Source organism: Vombatus ursinus, unplaced genomic scaffold (genome assembly GCF_900497805.2).
Source record: "Vombatus ursinus unplaced genomic scaffold, bare-nosed wombat genome assembly UNPS02014798.1, whole genome shotgun sequence".
NCBI classification, from domain to species: domain Eukaryota; kingdom Metazoa; phylum Chordata; class Mammalia; order Diprotodontia; family Vombatidae; genus Vombatus; species Vombatus ursinus.
This window is the reverse complement of record NW_020954576.1, coordinates 76,762,125-76,788,094: the sequence shown is the minus strand read 5'-3', so window position 1 is coordinate 76,788,094 and position 25,970 is coordinate 76,762,125. Positions and strand designations below refer to the sequence as shown.

General features: G+C 40.0%; 1 protein-coding gene across 1 annotated transcript in view; it reads left to right on the top strand.

The window, feature by feature from the left end:
- LOC114049838 (histone-lysine N-methyltransferase SMYD3-like) overlaps positions 1 to 25,970 on the top strand; it is a 1,050,735-nt gene that overhangs the window by 786,483 nt on the left and 238,282 nt on the right. The window contains exons 6-8 of the mRNA XM_027871264.1: positions 13,301 to 13,368; positions 15,302 to 15,404; positions 24,383 to 24,493. Coding sequence (XP_027727065.1) covers positions 13,301 to 13,368; positions 15,302 to 15,404; positions 24,383 to 24,493 — 282 coding nt within the window. The remainder of the gene's footprint in view (positions 1 to 13,300; positions 13,369 to 15,301; positions 15,405 to 24,382; positions 24,494 to 25,970) is intronic.

Genomic DNA, 25,970 nt, shown 5'->3' with positions numbered 1-25,970 from the left:
TATGCAAATATTGAACTGAATCATGGACATACTCCTGTGGCCAAATGTCCTAATGTGGTTGTAGAAACAGATGTCTCTTGTGGGTTCTGGAGGGTCAGAGTGGACCTCTGCTAATAGCTTTGTATTTGTGCAGTTATTTTCTACACATTATTTCCCTTCACAGCCATCTCCCTTCGGTCTAGAATAATTTTGGTTTTGTCTTTGTATTATTAGCACCTAGTGCAATTCCTTGGCACATAGTAGGAGCTTTAGAAATGCTATTGCTTGATTCAGTCAGGGCAGATACTATTTCTTTTTTTGACTTCGTATTCCCAGAACCTAGCAAAGTACCTTCTATGTAGTTAAATGCTTAATCAATGTTTATTGAATTGAATTGAAATCAAGCCTCTCTGAAATCTGGCACCACTGAACACTCCAGGGAAACTAGACTATTATTTTCCCCTTCCCCCCAAGCTTGCACTATACCCTTCTCGTGCCTCTGTGTTTCTGTGTAGGCTGTGTTAATGGCTGAAAAGGGATCCTTCCTCTTCTTCACCTCTGGAAATTCTCCTTATCCTTATATGAGCTCAGCTCATAAGCTACTTCTTCCAGGAAGCCTTCCCTGACTGAGCCTGCTGGTCAGTAATGACCCGCTCACTCATGCCTCACATGACACTTTCTTTTGTATCTCTCTATTGTGGTTACCCTAGAATAACTTACATTAAACTTAGATGTGTTGGTACCACTGTTAGGTTGTAAAAGCCTTGAGAGCAGAGACTGTGTCTTATTTAAACTTTGATTTTCCCTGAACACTTGATGCAGTCATTTATATACAGTAGGGATGCGGTCAGAAAATGTGGTTTCACTGGCATAGGGAATTGCCAAGTGATGAAACTCCCTCTATAAATGTAGATTTTCACCTTTTCTGTAACTTTTAGTCTTAGAAAATAGCTTAGAGCACTAAGAAATTAATGGTTTGCCCAGGGCCACGTAGCCAATGTGTTTAGTCTTCCTGGCTCTATAATCTGCTGACCCTACAACAGGTGCCTAATAAGATATTTGTTGCACTGTATTGTGGTATTGGGGCAGCTAGGTGGCACAGTGGATAGAACACCAGGAGTCCTGAGTTCAAATCCGGCCTCAGACATTTACTAGCTGTGTGACACTGGGCAAAACACTTAACCCTGTTTGCCTTAGTTTCTTCCTCTGCCATATGAGCTGTGGAAGGAAATGGCAAACCACTCCAGTATTTTAGCCAAGGAAACCCCAAATGGAGTCAGGAAGAGTCAGACCCAGCTGAAATGCCTGAACAACAAATATAAATATGTACCTACATATGTATATTTGTTCATTTTCAGACATAACATAATTTCAAGCCAGAATGAATGGGTTTGACTCAAATAGCTTCTGAAGGTCCTTCCAGAAATAGACCTGGATTAAAAAAAAACAGTGAGAGTTGATAGTAGGGGAAGGAGTCCCTCTACAAAACGAAAAGTTCAGTTCAATTAAATGAGTATTGTTAAATACCTCCTGTTATATAAAGTGAGGTTCTGTTTCACTTAGGGGGAAAAAAATCTCTCTCTCTCCCTCTCTTCCTCTTTGCCTATTTCCCTCACTCCCTCTCTCTTCTCTCTCTCTCCCCCCTCCCCTTCCCCTTTCTCCCTTCTGCACCCCACCAGATACCAACCGTATCCATGTTAGAGAATTCAGAACATATTAAACACCATATATGCTGTATGGTTCCCTCTCCCTATGGAAGATATGCATTATTATTATTATTAATCATAGAATAATAGCTAATTTTTATAAGTGCTTTAAAGTTTGCCAAGTACTTTACATCTATTATCTAATTTGATCCTTAAAATGACTTGGTGAGATAGATGTTATTATCACCATCATTTTACAGATGAGGAAATTGAGGCTCATAAAGGCTGAGTGACTTATGCCACAGTCACATAGCTAATAAAAGTCTGAGGCAGGATTCAAACTCAGTTTTTCTTGATTCTGAGTCCAATTCTTTATCCATTGATTAACCTTGAGACACTAGATAGAGTGTCTGAATTAATCAAAAGGGGTAGATACATATTTCAAAATGCATGCTTATTCCATGAGTGCTAGAAAAAATACTAGATTTGAACTATCCATGCAGCTATGACTGAATGATGCTGAAATTAGAAGCATTTTCTATGAAGCAGGGAATGTTCTTGATTAGAGCATGGCAAAGCATTCACCATGGGGAGGATTTCTTGGAAGTTGTGAATAAGTTTAAATTCAATGCTATTCCTTGTTACATGACTTAGAAATAAGCACTGGAGACTTCTGGACTGAGATGTTTCTCCTCAATTAGAAAAACTTTTGGTTCTTTTAAAGAAGTCCCAGTGCTACATAGACAGACATATTTAACAATCAAAATTACTGCTTGTTATACTAATATATTTCCCCAGAGTTTTAAAATATATGCATCTTATACACATAAAGATGTATACACATATACATGCATGTTTTATAGATATACACATGTGGTACACATCTTTTAGGTTCCTACATATACATATATGTTTATTTTATATGTATACATAGAAGCAGATATGGATGTTTATATATGCATATATGTGTATACTTAGAGATGTTTATATAGGTATACATATGTTACACATATTGTATATACACATAGATGTTTATATGTATACAACTGTTACATATGTATACATGGAGATGTTTTATAGTTATACATATGTTGCATGTACATGTTTGCGTATGTATTTGTGTGTGCATACATATTTGCATGTGTGTACACACGTGTATACATTTTATGTATGTACCTATGTGAATGTGTTGCATACACATGCATAGATATGCATATGTATGTGTTGTATGTCTACATATGTAGACATACACATGTATGAACTATTAAAATTCTTCTCTGGTACATCATTCAGGAATGGAAGCATCCCTTACTTCTCAAAGGCTCAGCCAGTGGAGCCCAGAGTAAAGGCTGCAGCATATTCTCCAGTGCTTCAAAGGCTTTGAGTATGGGCCTGCTGGTACACTGTGTAACTGTCATCAGCCTAGCTCAGTACCAGAGAGGATCATTACTAACAGGCCAGCCACCAGCTGATAAATTCTGTCTCTCTCATAGTCATTCTCTCCACCCATCTACTGAGGTCAGAAGGGAGTTGGGTCTATACTGTTGGAGGAAGTACCTATGCTGATACAATCATAGACCCTTGAAGCATTGAAGTAAATAATTAAGCATGAATTCTTATTTTTATTTTTTTGGTCTAGACCTATGATTGCATCAGTGTGGGGGAATTCCACTCTGGAAATACCTTTTGTCCCTGCAAACTGGCAGGTTGATCTGTAACTTATCATCTTAGACAGTTGCCTGGGGCCCTGAAAGGTTGTATGACTAGTTACACAGGTAGGATGTGTCAGAGGCAAAGCTTGAACTCAGGTCTTCCTGTCTCCAAGGCCCTGCCCTTTATCTGCTATCCCACCCTGCCTAACAAGTGAATTTATATGTATGTATGAACATTTATGAAAATATTCACTTCTCTACTGAAGACTCATCTACCCAGTAAGGAGTCATCTACTAAGGGTTGCCATGTGCCAGAGAGGAGGGAGTTGCCATATAGGGAGTTCCCTGTACAGATAAAGATCCAGATCTTTCATTAATCTGCACATTAATGTATGCTTTACATATGTGATCTTACATAGATGTGTCCAGTAAAACTATAAACACTCCAAAATGCCTCAGGGGGTTCCTTCCTTTACACAGTAGGTGTGCTGTGTGTCACTATTCAATTCCCTCCAACACCCCCACTCTTCATATTTACTAGAAATGGATAGCATCATCTCTCAGATTGCTGTAAAGCACTTCCTGAAGAGAGCCTCCCTCTTCTCCTTTATCCTACTTTCCACCGACACCTCAAAAGATTCAAAACTTAGATGACCAGTTGCCATACCTGGATCCTGAGTTTTTGGTGATGAGTTCAGTATACAGATGAATAGAATTATCAGCATTGTCATTAATCAATGGCTTAACTTAGTCTTATCTTCTATGGGCCTTTATCTCTCTATCTATCCTTATCTGTCAAATAAAAATATGCTTCCATCTCCCTATGGAGATTTCGTTGTCTATCAAATGAAAATAATATTTACTCTACTTATCCCAGAGGGTTGCTGTGAGGGGGCAATGAGATGACTCATGCTATTGTCTGTTACAGGAGATGGTTCTCCACGTTGTTGAGTCATTCAGTACTGTCTGACTCTTTGTGACCCCATGGACCACACATAGCACACCAATACTGTCCATGGTTTTTGTTCTTGATTTTTTTTTTTGCAAGTATATTGGAATGGTTTGCCATTTCCTTCTCTAATAGATTAAGGCAAACAGAAGTTAAGTGACTTGCCCAGGGTCACACAGCTAGTGTGTGTCTGAGGTCAAATCTGAACTCAGGTCTTCCTGAGTCCAGGCCCAGTGCTCTATCTACTGAGCCACCTAGTTGCCTCTGGTACATAGTAGGCACTTGCAAATGTCTATTGACCGATTAACTGGCTTCCCTGGCTTCCTTCAAGTCCCAGATAAAAGCTCAGCATCTCCAAGAAGCCTTTCCTAATCTCCCTTAATGCTACCTGGTTGCCTCCTGTCTCTCTGGGTAGTGGAGGGGAAAGGGACATATTTAGAATATAAATGATTAAAAACAAAAGATATCAATAATTCTGAAAAGGAAAAAAGTATAAAATGCTATATAAATAAAAGGAGTTATTTTTATTGAGCATCCGAAAAATTAACTGCATTTTTCAAGTAGGTCACAAGGACTGTAGTTGATGTATTGAGTCTTGGAAATGGTTCCTGGATTTGTGCCTTAGTTTTTCCTTCTTTAATATACTATTGATGATACTAGACTATTTATCCTCCCCCTTGCCTGCCCACCTGCTGCTGTGGCTTGCTGTGTAGATTGATGGTCTTTTGGGGAATTCCTTTAGAAAGAAGGCGCCATCGTATGAATAAAAACCATTCAAGAAAAAGCAAACCTTGGTTCTTGCTAGAGGAAACACCCTTTAACTCCAGCAACATTTTCCCTTCTGTTTTTTCTCACTACCAGTGTTTTGTGAGAGGTGGCCAAAATTGTGCTGAACTATTTTATTCTGCCCCTTTTTCTTCCTGTAGAAAAACAAAGGCCCTTGAAATTGGCAGTTCCTCTTTGAATGCAGTTTTCCATACTGTGCTTTCCAGTATTGGGGCTCTCTTGCTTCCTGCTGAGTCTGTTTTCCTTAACCTCCGTCACAGGAACCATTTCTGTTCACATCAATCTTTGCTTTAACAGCCAGAGAGGGAGGGAGGGAGGGAGAGAGAGAGAGACAGAGAGAGATTGAGAGAGAGAGATTGGAATTTGTGAGGAGTGAAGCAAAAATGGAGCTAATTCCAAGTGAAATGCCCCCAAATACAGCCCGGCTGAGAAGCTCAGATCACACCCTGTCCTCAGGATCCCTTCCCACTGTTTCCCCAAGAGCCTACATTTTTTAGATTTCTCTAAACTAAGACAGAAAATTGTCAGTCCTCTGGTCCTCCCTTGGTTGTGTCTTGTACTCTGCATTCCTTATCAGAGTGAAAGCCCTTCCCATTATATCTTGTCAAGAAGTAATTGGTAATTGAGGGGTCATAGGAAAAAAAAAATGGCAGGCATTTACAGGAATGCACAAGTGTGTACACACACACACACACACACACACACACACACACACAGGGTCTTGGTATTCTCTTTCTGTATATATGAATATATGTATGTATGAGTATATATGTATTCTGTCTCTCTCTCTTCCCTCTCCTCCTCCCCCTTTCCCTTTCTCGCTTTGGCTCTCTCTCCCCCTCTTGTTCCCTCGCCTTTTCCTCTCCTTCTTCTCTTCTTCCTCCTCTCCCTTTCTTTCTCTCTTTTCTTCTCTCTCTTCCCTTCTCTCTCCTCCCCTCTCTTCTTTTCTTTTTTCCTCTCTCCTTTCCCTCTCCCTCTTCTTCTCCCTCTGTCTCCCTCCCCCTTTCCTTCTCCTTCCTCCTCTTCCTCCCCTCCCTCTCCCCTTCCCTTTTAATGTTTCCTTGATTTCCCTCTCTTCCTCCTCCTTTCCCTATTTCTCTCTCCCTCTCTTCCTTAACCTATTTCTGTCTGTCTGTCAGTCTGTGTGTCTCTTTCTCTCTGTCTCTCTCTCTCTCTTTCTGAAAAGTCATTTAATAGCTTTGTGAAAAGATTTTTGCAAGAAAATTGGCTTCACACTTAGTAATAAATGTGATTTTGAGAATTCCATAGGGAGATGGAAGCATATACTATAGATGATGTTTACTCTGCTTTCTAAACAAGAGAGAGAAATAATTGCATAGTTCTGTGCAATGATTTTGTATGAAAAAATGCTTTTTACTTTGTATCTGTCAGCTCTCTCCACTCTCTTTGATTCCCTCTTGTGAGTTTAATAAACTTAAATGCAGAATAATCTTGTTTAGAAAATATGGCTTTGTCCCAAGTAATTTTTAAAGTGCCTATCTGTTTGTGAAAGTATAGCAGGACAGGCATTTTGCCCACACTGTGCATAGAAAAATTAGGAAAAGAAAGTGTGAAACTTATGAAAAAGTCAGTTTAGCACTCAACACAATTTCTTAGCATAATTGTTTTTAAGTGTATGGGAAAATGCATCTGGCCCCTTTAAAAAGTAGAGGCAGCTTTGGAATTAAGCTTAGCATCTAGCCAGAACTGTCAGTGAGGAGATCAATTGTGCCTAGATGTAGGTAATTAATCAGTAAACACCTAGCAACCAAGTAAGTACCTGAGGGGAGAAAGGAGACTGCTGATTCTCTCCTTATTAAAGAAAGACCATCACTGGGGATTCACCCTGTTAACATCCCTATACCTTGCTTAAGCTCTCTCTTTTTGGCCTTCTGACAACCTGGGTGAAATAACAAATACAGTTTCTGTCTCATGCAAAGACATAGAGAGGGACAGGCTAGTTTTATTTAATAGCGAGAACACTGAGTACCAGTTAGCAGAGCAAGAAATATAAATTCTCATTTAAACCCTGGATCAGGAGAAGTGTTGCAATGTTTTTAAGATGTGGGCCAATGGATAGAGCACCGGGTTTGGAGTCAGGAAGACTCATCTTCCTGAGTTCAAATCTGGCCTTGGACACTTGATAGCTTTCTGCTCCTGGGCAAGGTTTGTGATCCCTGTTTGCCTCAGTTTCCTCATCTGTAAAATGAGCTGGAGAAGGAAATGGCAAACCACTCCAGTATCTGTTCAGAATACCCCCAATGGGGTCATGAAGAGTCGGACACAACTGAAATGACTGAATAACAACAAAAGGCTGCTGAAAGTTCAAAGACTCCAAAGAGGCTTCAGACAAGTCAAGAGAGATTCAAGGTGAGGTGTGCAGTCAAGTTTGGAGTTGTTAAAAGAAAGGTTAAACAGTAATTATTCCAACAGATAACCTGTGAGAAAAGTATTAAATGGTGCCCTGTTGCCTTTAGGATCATATACAAAGTCTTTGGCATTTAAAGGCTTTTATGGTTTGTGCTTACCTTTCCAGATGTATCTAATATTCCCCTTAATGCACTCTGTAGTTCAGCCAACCTGGATCCCCTATCTCTAGGTCTCGGCACAGGTTGTCCCCCAAGCCTAGAATTCACTCCATCTTTAGGCCTCTTAGAATATCCGACTTCATTCAAAGTTCAACTCAAGGGGTACCACCTTCAGGTGACCTTTTCTGATTCCCACCCCACCCTGCAACTGATAGTAGAAAATAGAGAGTTGACCTCAGAGCCAGAAAGACCTGGCTTCAAACCCTCACTCTGGTACATTTTGACGTGTGACCTTGGGAAAGTCACTTGACCTCTGTTTGCCTCAGTTTCCTCATGTGTAAAAAGAGGATCATAATAGTACTTACCTCCCTGGGTCATTGTGAGATCAAATTAGATAACAATTGTAAAGCTCTTAGCATAGTGCCTGACTAATAGTAGACAGTATATAAATGTTAGCTATTATTATTATAGTTATTATTTAACCTCGTAGTGCCTCAAGCAATTAAGGTGCTGACTTGCACTGGCAGAGGACGCTCCCTCCCTGAGAGCTCCTCCTTACACTAATGAAATCGTAGGTCTAATTCATAGCACTAACTCTTGTATTTTCTATCTACTTATATTTATAAATGTCTTTTCCCCTGGCAGAATGTAAGCATCTTGAGGTCAAGGAATGTTTTGGTTTTGTCTTGGTACCTTCTCCTATGTCTCAGACCTAATAAATGGTCAGGGAAGCTGCTAGATGGTGTTAATCAAGAGAGTCTGGGAGACCTGAGTTCAAATCTTCTTCCAGATTCTTACTAGCTGTGTGACTCTGGGCAAGCCCCTTAACTTCAGTTTTCTCATCTGAAAAATGGGGACGGTAGTCCCTACCTCACAGTGTTGGTTGTTGGGAGGAAAAAATGAGATGACATTTGTAAAGCCCTACATAAAGGATAGCTTTTGTTCAATTGTTTCTGACTCCTCATGACAGCATTTGGGGTTTTCTTGGCAAAGATACTGCAGTAGTTTGCCATTCCTTCTCTAGCTCATTTTACGGATGAGGATGAGGAAACAGAGGCAAACAGGTGAAGTGACTTGCCCTGGGTCACACAGCTACTAAGTGTCTGAGGCTAAATTTGAACTCAGGTCTTGCTGACTCCAGGCCTGGAGCTCTAAACTAGATGCCAAATGATAGCTATTATGATTAAGAGTGAACACTCATTCTCCTTGGGCCTAGAACTTGACCTTTCAGACACTATTAGTGCTGGCTTTGTTCAGAGAACTTTTTGATTTTTTTCCTTTTGTTCAGAACCTTTAGAAGGTACAGAGGTTTGATTGGTTACGCATTAGAACCAGCTCCTGAGATGCTTTTTATTTCAGGGTATCTCCCTTACCCGTAGGCTGTCTCTTTGCAAGATTGAAAACCTTGGATTTAAAAATATTTCCTAAGAAAACACAGAGTGAACATAAAACCGCATTCATTAACAAGAAGGATAATGGTAAAATATGCTTCAGTTCCGTATTGTGGCCAATTAAATGAAAACATTTCTAAATTAATACAAATATTAATTTTTGAATGTGGGAAACCTTTTTTCTTTTCATGTAATTGCTTTGATTCTTTGGGATGATCTTCTTAATAGGCCTTTCTTAATTTGCATTAGAATTCCCTGTTGTGGTTGGCAGACTTGTCATTCACTAAATTCTATGCTATGTGCCTGTGTTCACAGTGTCTCTCTCTTTTATCTCTGCTCAATTTCTGGAAAAAAAAAAATAAGCAAAGTAACATGCAACTCTTCCCCCTCCCCCCAATTTAACTAGCTATTAACTGTTCATTTTAAAAGGCTGTTCCAGAATATGCCTTTTCTATAGCTTGTTACCTGACAAACATTTCAAAGAATAAAGAATAGATTAGGAGCATGGATTTTAGGGGTCAAAGGTCATCCGGTCCAACTCTGTGTCACCCTCCCTCTTTACAGATGAGGAAACTCAGGCCCAGGGAAGTTAAGTGACTTGCCCAAAGTCTTACAGGAAGTAAATGGTCAAAGTCAAGATTTGATCCCAGGGACAATGCTCTTTGCTTTATTGTTGTTATTTAATTGTCTTAGTCATGTCTGAGTCTTTGTGACCCCATTAGGGATTTCCATGACAAAGATATTGGAGTGGTTTACTGTTTCCTTCTCCAGCTCATTTAACAGATGAGAAACTGAGGCAAACAAGGGTAAGTGTCTTGCCCAGGGTCACACAGCTAGGAAGTATCTGAGGCCGGATTTGAACTCAGGAAGATGAGTCCTCTGACTCCAGGCCCAGTGCTCTATCCCCTGCACCACCTAGCTGCCCCAACCCAAGTATTAGATACAGTTAGAACAAGTCCTTAATAATGCCACAAGAGAGGGACAGGACAGCAGGAGCCTTCTAAGGCTATCAAAAGTGTAGCAACTAAGGAGCAGTCAATTTAGTTTTGTCTGACTACTCCATATCTCAGACCTTTAACTCACTGTAATTTACCCACTTTTTTTTTCTTTTTTGTGTGAACTTCAAAATCCTCTATCCCTCTTTGCCACTTCTTATCCCTCCCCCCTTTTCCTCCCCTCCTCCCCCAACTAATTGGTGAGAAATTAGTTCAATTCTTAATCCTGCTGATCCTCTGCCCTGTGACAGTATCTACAACGATCAGGTCCTCCAGCAGGCTGCCAGAGCAAATAACCTCGGTGAAAAAATCTTCTCCCAGTAGTAAAACCCTCTCTCTGTTTTCATATAGGTGTCTACTGTTCCCCGAATGGAATGGGACATGAGAGGAGAGAGTGAGGATAAATCAGAGGCAGAAAAGAGAAAGAAGCAGCTAGGACTCACAGAATGGACTGAATGAAGTCAAAACAGAGAGAGGAGTATGCGAAGCTAAACCCAACAAAGACTAGAGAAAATTAGTTTCCCACCCTTCACTATTCTTGCACAAGGACTCCATATCTACTCTTCTCCAAACCCATGTTAATCCCATCTTCCACCAAGGCAACCTTCCTTCCCATACTATCAGCCCACTGGCCTGCCATCTTGCCTCTGTCATCTCCTTTCCCTGTAATATTAATCTCACTCCGAGACTGTTCTGGGTTAAATACCCCAAATATAAGGGTCATATGTTTACCACTCATGTTGTTCCTATTAGGTATGCACAATTCTGTTGCTCAGTATGTCAATTATTCATAGACATTTAGAACATTTTTTTTTTTTGTAGGCTAGGTGATATGGTAGATAGAATGCCAGTCTTAGGGTCAAGAAGACCTGAATTCAAATCCCATCTCAGATACTTTCTAGCTTTATGACTGTGGTCAAATCATGTTTCTTTATCTGTAAAATGGGGATAATAATAGCACTTACCCCAGAGAGTTGTTGTAAGAAACATATTAGATAATATATGTAGAACACTCTGCAAACTTTAAAGTATTACAAAAAAGCTAGCTACTTTTTTTAAATCATCCTAAATAAATGGAAACTTTTAATTTTTTTTTTGTTTGGCTTTAGTAGTTCAATATAAAGAAATAAAAAGATTATTTGACTTCAGATCAATTCAGAGTTCAGCAGAATCTCAATTTTTCCTCCTGCTTTGTGGTTTCTTTAAGTTAATGTCCTGATTCTGCTTTACAGTTATAATGTGTGATAAGATGCACATGAAATTTTAAATGTTCAAAATACCTCCAAAGAAAATCCAGGATCTTCTGTGGCACATTTCTATCACTCCATATACACACACACAGTTTGTAGACATGATCTATTAAAGCTAATGGAAAACAGGCGCTATTTAATATATTTAAATGAGATGTGATCTGAACATATCTATGTGTACTTTTTTATTTCCTGTTTTTAAATTACATTTTATCAAACTTATGGAGAAAAGATGCCAAATCATGAATAAGCTTCAGTGAGCTTAAAAAATTGAGCATAAGATATGAGTAAAGAATAAATGGAGGTTTCTCAGTGTTAGGGTGGCTTGCCTAAGGTTTATGTACTGGTTAATAAAGTAGACCTTTAGAAATGTCTTCTCATTCTTGTTCCTTTCTTCCTCATCTGGTAGAAGAGAATCAGAGGTATTGTGCAGTTGTAGTAACTGGTTTATCTCAAGTATTCTGTCTTGTTTTTTGGGATGGGGGGGAGGAGAGGAGGATGAGAGAGAGAGACAGAGATAGAGAGAGAGACAAAAGAAAGGAAGAAAGGAAAAGAAAGAAAGAAAAAAGAAATGAAGAAGGAAAAAGGAAGAAGGGAGAGAGAGGGAGAGAATGAGAGAATTTTGCTAATTTCTCTAGGATCTCAAAGTCCGGGGAATCTAAGACTTAAAGTCTCAGGTAGAAAATCTCCCCAGGGGTCCCTGCCAATGTGAAGGGTGAAAGGTGAAGACCACCTTTCATTCCAAAGGTGGTCTTACATGTAATAGTGACTACCCTGACACCCCCACTGCCTGAAGATTAGGTATATTACATTTCATTCCTCTCTTAGAGTTCTCTGGTACCTTCAGGGGGTTTGGAAGCATCTCATTTCTCTACTATTGGCTCAAGCTCCCACCAATTGTGTTCCCCAATTTTAGGGGTCACATGCACCCCAGTTTCATTTAAGCACTTAACAATCAGATTAGTATTTACAAGAAATATTTACTTCAAAGTTATAGAAAGAAAAACTATACAAACATCACCCCCTCCCAACACCTGGGGGGGTATAATCCCCTCTTATATTATACCTTCAGGCTATTAACATGTAGGAATCTTAACATCTCACAAAAAAAGTATGGGACATTAAGGGAATTTCTGTGTTCCTGTGTAGAAAAAAAAATGTTTACATAGAGTCTTTAAAAAAAAAAAAGGAAAAGAAAGAAAAGAAAGTCATAATAGCACCACACACTGAATGAAGAACATTAAAAGTATTATCTCATATGACCCTTAAAATAGTGTTGTGAGGTAGATACTATTATTATCATCCTCATTTTGCAGCTGAGGAAACTGAGGTAGAGATGAAGTGACTTGCCTAGGAACTATCTGAGGTTGCATTTGAACTCTGGTCTTCCAGCCTCGAGGCTTATCCATTGTACTACTTAGCTATCTCTCCACCTAGTAACTTCAGCGGGGTGATACACACATTCTTAGTGGCAGTGCGGGAATATCAGGCAATTTGCCTGGATGAGATAATCTTGTAGATCATAAGAATCTACCACTTGGTGAATCATCTGTGTTTTTTGCAGCCGAGAGGCAGCTTGGTTGCTCAATGGATAGAGCCAGTCCTAGAGTTAGGAAGACCTGAGTTTAAATTAAGTCTCAGATACTTACTAGCAGTGTAACCCTGGGCAAGTCACTTAACCTATGCCTCAGTTTCCTCATTAGTAAAATGAAGATAATAACAGCACCTATCTCCCAGCATTGTTGTGAGGTTCAAATGAGCTCATAATTGTAGAGCACTTTTCATAGCGATTGGCACATAATGCTAGCAATTTTTTTTTTTGGTCAATTCTGTGTGACTATTTTCTTCTACACATGAACATAGAGATCTGCCTTTCTAACGCCCCACACCTTTTTTGTAAAATGCTAATATTTCTGCATGTAATAGCCTGCAATTTTCTAGTAGAGCACTTTCCTGATTTGATCACTTAAAAATTAAAAAGTGTCAGCACTAGTCTTGGACGTATCACCAATCTAGTTTTCAAAAACATCCCCTGCATTTTATTTTGAAATGTTATTTTTCTTGGATATGAAGTTTCCAAAATGTCTTTCTGTTAACCCCGATTTCTCCCTCTTGTTTTTACAGGTGATCTGTAACGGTTTCACCATCAGTAATGGAGAGATGCAGGAAGTTGGTGTTGGCCTGTATCCTAGGTACTGTGGACAGCATTTCATTTACCAACAGAAAATGCTTGCTTTCTTTCTTTCTCTTTCTTTTTCTCTCTTTCCCTTTCTTTCTCCCTTCCTTTCTCCCTCCCTTCCTTTCTCCCTTTTTTCTCCCTTTTTTTCTCTTTCTTTTTCTGTATTTCCTTCCTTCCTTTTCCCCCTCACAGAGATATCCAGGAGGACTACTGAAGTGATAAGTACAAGAGCCAACTGAGAAACTTAATGATAAATTACCAGAAATTGGAAAACTTTGAGCTTAGAAAATGTTCTTATGACCTTTCATTGTGGGTTACAGTAATCACATGGAGTTGGGAATCCATTGAGTTCTTACTCTCTGAGAGAATTTGGCCTTTTAAGATTAGGATAAAGAGGTGAGAGCTGAAGATAATGTTAAAGTGGGCCTCAACAAAAACAATGTAAATTTTGTAGCGCCTTTCTTAATAATAAGTATTCATTAATTGCCTACTATTCCCGGGTAATGACAAAAGCAAAACAAAGCCAAAGCCAAATCAATCTCTGCCCTCAAGGAATTTTACATTTTACTTAGATCCCCACCTTATGGAGTGGTCATAGAGAAGGGAAGGGGAAAAGTCCAGAGCAGGGGTGGAGAACCTGTGCCTTGAGGCCACAGTGTGGCCCTGTAGGTGCTCAAGTGTGGCCCTCAGCACCCTTGCTGCAGAGTATTGTATATCCTGAGTTCTCTCATTAAAAAGAGGTACTTCAAGGATACTTAAATGGTCTTTGAGCTCATCCTTAGTGCAAGTTCCACTAATTCCTTCCCTACAAAAACATGTACCCAGACCTCCCATCTAATTACCTAATTTCCCTCCCCCAAAAAGCAACACCGCCTAATGACATCTCCTTCTTTTCTACTAAATCTGGGGTTCTCTTTTTATACTTTCTGGTGTCATAAGCGCCTATAATGTACCAGGCGCTGTGTTAAGCCCTTCACCATATGTCAAAGCCTTCAGACCCTTTCTCAGAACAGAATAATGTTTAAAGTACATAAAATAAAACACATAGGATTAAGAAGGAAGCCAATTATATTGAAATACAATTAGAATGATATTTAAAAAAAAAAAAAAAAAGAACAAGTTCATAGACCCTGGGTTAAGAACCCCTGTACTAAAAGAACATGTGTACCCTTGGCAGCTCCATAATCTCTTCACTTGTGTGTCATCAGAAATGTATTCTGGAATCCTTGAATTTTTGAACTCTAAGAGACACTGGAGGTTGAGCTGACCTCCTTCATGTTATAAATAATTATGATAACTCCAATGCAAGTCTTCTTCATCTCCATTGCTTAGAATTGTTAATTTCTATTAAACCTTAATTCATGCTCCACCTTCTACAATGAAGCCTTTTTCCCCTCTGGCAGCTGCTAGGACCTCCCCCTCCAAAAAAAAAATAATAACCATGTGTGTCTGTATTTATTTTGTTTGTATGCTGCATATGCTTATTTGTATTGGGATATTTGAATTGGAATAGGAATTAGGAAACCAAAGTTTGGGCCCCATGTCTCCCACTTTTTGTTATTTTGTTGATTAGTCATGTCTGGGTCTTTGGGATACCATCTGGGGTTTCTTGATCAAGATACTGGAGTGGTTTACCATTTCCTTCTCCAGCTCATTTTACAGATGAGAAGACTGAGGCTAACAGGATCAAATGACTTGTCCAGGGTCACACAGCTGGTGTTTGGCACCAGTTTTTGAACTCAGGTCTTCCTCACTTCAAGCCCAGACCTGTATCCATTGTTCCACCTAGCTGCCTTCCTACCTACTACTACTAGCTGCACTACATTAAGCAGCCTGTTTCATTATTCATAAAATTAGAGCCTTAAACTAGATCATATGTAAGATCACTATTAGCCCCAACATTCTCTGATTGAATTTTTTTTTTAAATTATTTTCCCCTCATCTAGCATGTCTTTGCTGAACCACAGCTGTGACCCAAACTGTGTGATTGTGTTCGAGGGACCCAACCTCTTCCTGCGTGCGGTCCGAAATATCCAGCTGGGAGAAGAGGTAATGAATGTACTCATATTCTGCTTATGTTCTTCAAAGATGCCTTCTTCTCTGCTTCTGCCCACTAATCTCTTAAAGGATGTACCATTCATTGATCTAAAAACCTTTTATTCTCGATTCTTCCTCTGGAAACAAATTCTATCTGGATTTTTGCTCTTTGCCCTGATGAAGAACTTAGGTGTATGTATGAAAAAAGCACTTTTGCAAAATCACCCCCTTTGTATCCACTTTTTATGTGTCTTGTATTTACCTTTATATGTATCATTTAACCACAACCCCCCCCCAACAGAATAGAAACTCCTTCAAGGCATGAACTGTTTTGTCTTTGTATCTCCAATGCCAGGCACACAGTAGGTACTTAATAAATGCTCATTGAATGAATGAATGAAAGGATCCAGAAATAAAATGAGAAATAATAATACGTTTGAATAGTCAGCACAGCATTTAGGGCAGTAAACCTTCCTGCAGTGAAAATACTCAGATGCTCAAAGGAGATCCCCAATACCCTCCCAGAGTCATTGATCTCATTTTTAACTGAAGGCAAAGATTTCTCCTTGTTCTGCTTATTTCTATCTTATAGGAAGAATTCTGAATGCTGATTCCCTAGACAAAAGTGCAAAGTCTAGGGAGAGAGGCGGAGAGAGGCAGAGAGAGTCAGGGAAGGGGGAAAATGCAATCTTCTGACCAGAAGGTCATCCTCAGATTTCTGATGTCCAAGAAAGATAACTACCTTTGCTCCTTTGGTTACCAGGAGAACACCCCACATTGAGGGACTTTCTAGAGACTAGTGCCCCATGAACTGTTCCCTGTGTAGGATTCAGGGCCCATTTTGTTTCTTGTGGGGGTGGGGACTTTCCCAGAACCTGGTATTCTCTCTCCTTTCCGTTTATTTCAGTGGGTTATTTATTGCACGAAACCCAAATGCCATAAGCTTTTGTTTATTTATACAGCGCACAGGCAATAAAACTCAAACCCTCAGATACCATATTTTGTGTAAGCAAGGGATTTGGCTACAATATTTCTGACCCCAAGCTAGTTTCCTTTTGAGAAAGTGAGTTGTGGTTTTTTTTTTTTCCCCTTTACAAAGACATATGCTGAGTTTCTTATGTTTAGAACAAGTGTACTAATTAAGCTACAACCATGATCTCCCCAAAGAAGACTGAAGATGATTTTCTTGTCTATAATTTGAGGACACTTAACAGAAAGAGCCGCTTCTGCCACCATTCTCAGGCACATGAGGGTTTTGGTCAAAGGTTGGGTTGGGTTTCTTTTTTTTTTTTTTTCTTTTTTTCCCCTTAAGCAAAATGAGAACCAGATTAAATCAAGTCAACCACTCCCTTCTGCCCCATGCTGATGAAGGAACAAGGGTAAGTAATGGAAATAACTAAAGCATTCAAGCACAAATAAAAAGCAAGGTTTCTTACTTCCTTATACTCTAACTGGTCCCCTCCCTTTCCACCCCCAGCCATGCCTAGTCCTGGATTCGTCTTCCCATTTGCTTTTCGTTCATCTTAAAAGAACTTATTATATCCTTGTGGGACATTTTCCAGACAGAGTTCCCCACAAAAAAAAAATGTGTCCCTGAATTTAAAAATATGATGAAGAACTACAGAAATGCACTGTTAGGCACCGGGGGAAAGGGACTAATTTCTTCTTTTATTGCTCCAATGTTGATTTAAATTTGGAGGGTTTAAGGAAGGGATTTCATTAGTGCAGTGAATTCTGGGTGAAGAAACTCCACCCACCTGAAACTGTTCTGTGGCTTGAAAACTTAAAGAGTTGTCATGGGAAAAGAGATCTTAAAGTCACTTGCTCAGGGTTACCACAGTCGTGTCTGTATAAGAGGTGGTCTTAACCTGGGTCCTCTTCATGTGAATTATTTCATTTAGAGCTCCTGGGTCCTAAGCCCACTTCAGTTTCTTACTACCTGTATGACCTTGATTTTTCTCATCTGCAAAGTAAAGAGATTGGATAAGATGTTCTCTGAGATTAGTCAGTCATTAAGCATTTATTAATCACATACTGCGTGCCAGGCACTGGGCTAAACTCTGGGAATACAAAAGGAGGCAAAAGGAAGTCCCTACCTTCAAGGTCCTTACAATCTAATGAGGAAGATAATATACAAACAGATATATACAAAGCAAGCAATATTTAGGACAAAAAGGAAATAATTAACAAAGAGGAAGCACAGAAGTTAAGAGGGATTGGCCCATTTGTGCTCAATATTTGCCTGCTGCCTCTTTGGACAAAAATTTTAAAAATTGAAAAATAATTACTAATTATTTTACACTTTATAGATTATCACTGGGAATTCTGCTTTCTACCCTGCTATTAACCTCTGTATTGGCCCCTTCACTCCTTTCCAGCTCCCCCAGAGGGCAGAAGAACACTTAATACCGGCTGAAATAATGACAGTTATTCATTGGAAGTGTCCAAGCAGAGGCACAGTAATATCCTTGCATTCAGCAGGGGCTGGAGTAGACGGCTTCTGTGGTCTCTTCTAGCTCTCAAATTCTCTTCTAGCTCTCAGATTCTCTAGCCGGGATGTAGCTTGCTAAGGACAAAAAGGGTACAAAGTGAGATCTCAGAATACGTAGGGGATCATCACTGCCCCAACCCATTTCAGATACTTTTTTGAGAGTTGGAGATTTCCACAAAAGAAGCGAAAGGTAAAAAAAAAAAGGGGGGGGGGAGGCTTTTTATCATAGGTACATTGTGAACAAGAAGAGGAAGAGGCGGCCATTGTACAGCTGCATCTTTGTCTTAATGCTGGGGAAAAAGCAATGACCTGGGTTCACATCACATCTCTGACACTTATCCATGTGATGCTGGGTAAATCGCTTATTCTCTCAAGGTTTCTGTTCCCTCATCTCTAAAATGAGGGCATTGGATTAGATGTCCCCTGAAGTCTCTGCCAGCTCTAAATCTGTGAACCGATGAGCAAAAAGTAAGGATAGAATCAGATGGCTGTAGGGGATTAAATACACAGAGTCTAGGTGAAAGGTACTCACCTGCCTTGATACCCAGGTTATACCCCTCCTTCTGCTTTTCTGTGTGAGACATCTAGGTTATTTTACACAATAGATAAAGGGTGGTACAACAATGCAGAAGAGGCTTCATCTTACTCATCTCTCTCTGATTGGTTTCCCTACCTCTAATAGAAGGGAGAAATACTAATTAGCAAGGTTGCACGAGGGATGAAAATTTCTGGCAGAGTCCAGATATTGCAGGGGTTGGGGTTGGGGTTCAGAGAAGGGGGGTAGGGTGGTAGCACCAGGAATGAGGTGGTATTATTTTCAAACCAGAAGTTTTTCAGGCAACCACAATCAAACACCCTCACCTGTAAATAATAAGACCATGGAAAAGGTCTACGGAGGAAGCCAGACCATTTTGAAGGTAGAAATGGAGAGCTTCAAATGTCAGGCCTAGAGAAGCCAGGGAGTGGAACAGAACTCCTAATATGTCCCAGGTTGGAGAGCATAATTCCATCTAATAACAGGAAGAAAGAAACAGTAATGGGGGTGAGCTGTGGAAGTTCTGTAGCCTTTGTAAATTCTCTTCCTAAGGCCATCTTTCATGCTGAGCTCCAGAAACACATTTCTCTTCCCAATATTACCAATTATAACAATCACCTCTCCTTATTGAGGGGTTTTAATCTTCAATAATGAATTCCCTAGGTTTTATTGTTTCAGCTTTGACATTTCTTCTTTGCTTCCACCTGGGTCCCTACAGAGAAGAAGGTGCTTTTTTTTTTTTTTTTTCCAAACAGTTAAAAATCACAGCATACTTAACGGGAAGATAATAATTGCCACCTTCAGGGATGTGTTCAGTAATGTGTTCAGTTTTATGATCAGACAATCTTATAAAACTTGGACTGGAGAAGTCTGATCAATCCAAGCTGTACTCATAGGAATTCATGCCTAGCAAAGGCTCTTGCAGTTATAAATAATACTATTGGCCAGCAGGCTATAGATCTGAATCAGATAGTGGAGATGTGAGCCCTACATGTAAGTAGTCACCATAATGATTTCTCAAATACAAGTTTTAAAGGTTTTTGGTTTTTGGTTGTTTTTTCCTTTTAATGAAGAGAGCCCGTCTGCTCACCAGAACTTGTTCAGACTCCTTCAAAAGTGATCAAAAGTGATCAAAAACTTCAAAAGAGTCAAAAAAGGTGAGGCAGTATAGTACAGTGCTTTGGAGTCAAAGAACCTGGGTTCAAATCTCACCTTTGATGACTATGAGACTTTGAGCATATTACTTAGCCTCCCTAGGCCTCAATTTCCTAATCTTTAAAATGAGGGGTTTGGACTAGAGACCTATGATGTCCCTTCATGCTTCATACCTATGGCCTTAGGAAAAGTATTACTATTAGCTCTCAATGGGATAATTAAAAAATTAGTTTTCCATTTAGGGTCTGTATACCTTGGAGGAAATTTGAATTGTGTCAGTTCAGTCTGGGGTGGGAAACCTTTGGCCCTGAGGTCACATGTGGCCTTCTAGGTCCTTGGGTTACAGAACAAATCCTTTTATTAAGGAGATTTGTTCTATGAAGTTTGGATTCAGTCAAAGGGCCACACTTGAGGACCTAGAGGGCCACATGTGGCCTTGAGGCCGAAGGTTCCCCACCCCTGGTTTAGTTCAAGGGATGCCGACTAGGTTTTATGTTAATTGCATCTCTCTATCTACTGTTACAGATCATGGAAAACTGGTTTTTTTATGTGAAGCAAAATCTCTTAGCATTGGGACTTCCAAACAACATACATAGTCAAGATTTATCAGCATGCTACCAAAGAAAGAAAGCTGAATTTGGAATCAGAAACCCTGGGTTCACATTCTGATTCTGCCATTTAACTACCTGACTTTGGACAAAGGACTTAATATCTTTGGTCCTCAATTTTCTTATCTGTAAAATAATTGGTTTGGATCAGCAGTGTTAAACTCAGAAATGATCTCTGCCAGCTGCATTAGAAAATCACAAACTGACATTATCTATGGTATATTGCATTTTTAAATTTTATTTTGTAAAACATTTCCTGATGACATTTTAATCTGGTTCTGTCCACAATGAGGTTTTGCTGGCCAGAGGCTTGAAGTCCAACACTCCTGGACTAAATGGTTTCTGAGGCTTCTTCCAGCTCTAAATCTGTAAGCGTATGATTTTAAGCCATCTTATTGTTGTTCAGTTGTATCAGTCTTGTTTGACTCTCTCTGACTCCATTTGGGTTTTTCTTGGCAAAGATACTGGAGTGGTTTGCCATTTCTCCAGCTCATTTTATTATATTCATGAGGAAACTGAGGCAAACAGGGTTAAATGGCTTTTCTAGGGTCACATAGCTAGTAAGTGTCTGAGATTTGAGCTTAGGAAGATATGTCTTCCTGACTCCAGGCTCAGCACTCTATCTACTGTGCCACCCAGCTGCCCCCACCACCTAGCTGTCCCATTTTTTTAAGCCTTAAAAATAAGCAAATATGTTTTTTTTTAAATCTAACTCCCTTATACATTCAATAAAACTTCCAAGATAATAATAATACTCTTCTGCTGGAAATTATTTACTCCATTCTCCATAGGAGCTGTAGTAAATTGACAAAGTGGTCAGCAGCATTCACATGTTAATAATATTTTATTTTATTTTATGCTATTAAAGCCACAGCTGATCGATGGCTGTGCTCCATGAATATGTACCAGCTAAATGAGCCTTGCACTCAATGAACAGATTCCGAATTAAATCAGCAGGCGAATGAGTCTTTAATAAAGGTTTTTATGTGTTGCTGATTAAATGATTAACATAAACTTGGTTGTGTTTTTCAGCATTAAAATTAAATATGACTTTATAGCATTCAACCAAAGAGCCAAATGCTGGGTATTCCCCTCTAGTTGCCCTAGAGAAGCCACAATCCTGAGTGATTGAGAAGTGGCCTGGTCTGCCCAGGCAGCTGTAGGAGCTAGTTCAGCTAGGCCAGTTCCCATTGTAACCACCCATTCGATGACCCAAATACCAGCCCCACTCCAAATGGGAAAATCTTTGCATTTGGACTTTAATGTTGTCGCTGATGAGATTCCACAGAGAATGGGCACATTTTCAAAATAGGAGCATGTTGATTGGAAGCTATAGGTATGTATGGGGGAACCATCCAAGACCTTTCCCAATCCATTTAATGTTCTGTGGTTGAAAGAAAAAATTTCATATCCTGCTCCCAGCTGACTTCTTTGTAAGAGCACTGCTGGATTTTTTTGTTTTTGTGGGCAGTCAACTTACAAGTTGTTTCAGGAGCAAAGATGGCTTTGGTGGATTAACTCCAAGTGCTTCATAGATGTTGTTGGCTTGACCCATTCTCTGTGACAGTAGAATTGGATTGGTAGCTGGGAAATGTGCCTAAAGGCTAGAGCCCCACTGACCAGAACACAGGGCAGGGGTGCGGAACTTGGGCCTTCAGGCACCATGGCTGCCTAGATCCTTAAGTGTGGCCTTGAGAGTCAAAAGGCCACACTTAAAGATCTAGAAGGCCACAGGTGGCCTGAAGGCCAAAGGTTCCCCACTCCTGGCATAGTGTATGTCTCCAGTCAGTATACCATTTTAGACAGGTGGGTATCCACTGGGTTTTAAGGGGCACAAGGGAAAAAAAGACAACTTTACCCATGTTTAACTACCTTTGTCAGGAAATTATTCCTTCTATATTAGAGCCACCCTTTTTATTCAGTGCTTAAGGTGGAATGAAGTGAGGCAGGGTGCCATTTAGTAAGGTATGGAACCATCCCATTACCTCTTAATGGGCTTGCCTAAATGAGCTGTGCCAATGGATAAGCCTTCCCTCTTCTTTGTTTTTCTTATTCAAATGCAATTGAATTCAACAGGAATTTATTAAGCACCTGCTTATGTGAAAGGTGCTGTGGTAGGCACTGGGGACACGATGACAGAAATTAAGAAGAGTCCTAAAATGGCACACAAACCATCTTGCTTCCTATGCCTTCCCTTTGTCAGGGTGCTGGATCTGGAGTCAGACAGACCTGAGTTCAAAACCAGGCTCAGACATTTACTGTGTGTGTGACCGTGGGCAAGTCACCTAGTACTTTGCCTCAGTTTCCTCAACTGTAAAATTGGGATAATTACATGGTTGTTGTGAGGAGCAAATAAAATATTGGTCAAAGTGCTTAGTATAATGTCTGGCTTATAGTAGGTGCTATATAAATGCTTATTCCCATCACTGCCACCCCCACTTCATTCCAATTGCTACTATCCAGTCCCACAAGCATTTATTAAGCACTTAACTATATATGCAAGGCATCATGCTAGGTCTTAGAGATGAAAAGACAAAGCAGTAAGTGATGCTACCTTTGGGAGAGAGCCTTAAGAACTAGGGGCATGAGGTCAGGCTTCCCAGAGGACAGGAGTTGGGGGTTCTTTGTGTGTTGTGGACCCATTTAGCAATCTAGTGAAATCTACAGATCTTTTTCACAATAATGTTTTTTTTTGTCATTGAAGGAAATGTTTAATTTCAGATACAAGTTAGTGAAAATAAATGCATAATTTTCTCATCCAATTTCACATGCTTCCGGAAATTTATCAACAAATCTGTTGAGGCTTTATGGACCCCAGGTTAAGAACACCCCATAGGAGGTGGCACATGAACTAAGGCTTAAAGGAAGCCAAGGATTTTAATAGGTAGGAGTGAGAATCAGTTAATTAATCAATAAACATTTATTAAGCACCTGCTATGTATCAGACATTGTGCTAAGTACTGGGAATACAAAAAAAGACAAAAGATGGTTGCTGCCCTTAAGGAACTTACAATCTAATGGGAGAGACAACATAAAAACAAACGTATACAAAACAAGCTAATATATAGGATAAGTAGGAGATAAAAAAACCGAGGGAAGGCCCTGCAATGAAGAGGGATTAGGGAAGACTTCCTGTAGAAAGTGGAATTTTAGTTGGGACTTAAAGGAAGGGGGGGGCTGTGTCAGTAGTCAAGAGTGGATTAAGGAGAGAGTTCCAGGCATAGGAACCACCCAGAGAAAATCCCGGGAGCTGGATATATTCCAAGAACAGGAATATATACAAGGTATATTTGTGTGTATGTATCTATTTTGACACCTCTGGACTGGATGGCCCCTGAAGGTTCTTCTGGGTCTAAATCTGTGAGCTTTAGCCTAAAAACAAGCAGATACGGATTTAAAAAACACAACACTCAATAAAACTTCCAATAATAACAATAATAATAATAATGATGATAATAACATTCTTCTGCTATATGTTTATATACACATATATACATTTGCATGCACACATACCCATATATGTACATTTGCACACATATACACACATACATGAACATGCACATCTGCATAAGTATGTAATATACAGGTGCACATATACAAGTATACATGGACGTATGTATCATATAATGTAGTGTACTATACACATATGTGTACCTGCATATATACAAACATGCACATATACATACGTACACCCAGTGCAGAGTCCTGGGAATAGCAAATAGATTAATTTGGCTAGAGCATGGAGTGCTTGAGGGGATTAATATGAAAAGAGCTTGGAAAAGTAGGCTGGAGCCAGACTGTGAAAGGCTTTTTAAGTGCCAAGTTAGAGGGGTTTTATTTTATCCTAGAGACAATAAGGCACTTGTGAAATTTCTTGGGCCAGAAAGTCAAATGGTCAGCCTTTTACTTTAGGAAGATAATTTGGGGAGCTGTGTGGATGATGGTCTGTAGAGGGGAGAGCCTCAAAGCCAGGAGCCTTATTAGGAAGATAGGTGGTCAGAACAAACTAAATGAGCCCATTTTCCCAACCCTCTTACCCCGTCTTTTCAAAGATCACCAGAAAAATCCCTTTCTCTTCACCCCCTTGTTCATAGATGCCCCAACTTCATGTTCCATGTGGCCAGTGGAACATGTTACTTAGCAGGCCATGCAGAATCCATCCTTCCCATCTCTTTTCTTTTTCCCTTTTGTTTCCACACAGCTTACCATCTGCTACCTTGATGTGCTGATGCCCAGTGCAGACAGGCAGAAGCAGCTGAAAGAACAGTACTGCTTTGATTGCGACTGTCCCCTATGCAGAACTCAGTCCAAGGTATGTTGTGTGGGGCAGTAATGGAACGCTTTGCTGGACACTTCCCAGATGGGACAGAGTTCAAGGCTTGGAGTTTGGAAACTCTGAGTTCAAATTCAACCTTTGTCTGATAATTACTCTCTGTGTGACCATGGGTGAGACATAACCTTGTAGAATTTTAGTTTCCTTATCTGTAAAATGGGGGTGATGATAATACCCGACAGGTTTATTGTGAAGGTTAAATGACATCATGGATGTAAAATGCTTTACAATTTTAAAGCACTATATAGATGTCAGTTTTGTTAGTGGATAAGAGCTTTGTACTAGAAAAGTCCAGGAACAAAGGACTCCTGACGAATAAGTCAGAAGTGAATAAAGAAAAGCGGTCTACTTCCTTGTATCCTTCCCTTTTCTTGAATTCATGTCACCCACCCAACAGGAAGGAACTATATCATCTTTTCTACCTAGCACAGCGCCTCATGCATCATAATTAGAATAAGCTGCAATGACATAATGCTTTAAACTTCAAAAAAGCCATTTCTTTGAAATGTGCCAATAAGATAGGTAATACAAGTATTATCCCCATTTTAAGGATGGGGAAATTGAAATGCAGAGACATTGTGATTTTTTTTTAAGTGTCAGAACCAATGGCCGGGGCTACTACACAATGCAGGCCCTATTACATATTTGGATTTTAATGACAGTAGTGAATAATACATGTCATGACCACAGACAGTGATGTTACTTTGAAAAGCAGCAAGTGTTTCCTCTTCTTTTGTTCCTTAAGATGCTGAACATAAAATTCATGCTTAGCAAATACTGATTAGTTGGTCATTTGCTTCGTTGGTCAGTGGATTTCAAGTGCAGCTTAAATGGTTTTCTCCTCATGATGAAATTAGTTTATGTTCCAAAACCTTGTCTGATTTCTGCTTTAAAATATTTTCCTCTGGAAGAGACTCCAAACCTTTGAGACACCAGTTGTGAAAGCTTCTGGTTGCCGTGAGCCTGCTCAGCCAGGAAGAGTTTGAGGAAAGGGGATCTCTCTCTCTCTCTCTCTCTCTCTCTCTCTCTCTCTCTCTCTCTCTCTCTCTCTCTCTCTCTCCCTCCCCCTCTCTCCCTCCCTCTCTCTCCATCTCTCTCCCTCCCTCTTCCTCCTCTCTCTCTCTTTCTCTCTCTCTCCTTCCCTCCCTCCCTCTCTCCTTCTTCCCCCCATCTCCCTCTCTCCCTCTCCCCCCTCCTCTCTCCTCCTCCTCCTCCCTTTTCTTCTTCTTCTTTTCTTCTCTCTCTCTCTGTCTCTCTCTCCTCCTCCTCCTCCCTCCTCCCTTTCTCCTATTTCTCTCCTCCTCCTCCTTCTTTTTCTTCTTCTTTCTCTCTCTCTGTGTCCCTCTTTCCCTCTCTCTCTTTCTCCCTCCCTCTCTCTCCTCCCTTCTTCTTCTTCCTCTCCCTTCCTCCTTCTCTGTCTTTCCTCAATCTTCCTCTCTTCCTTCTCTCCTCCCCT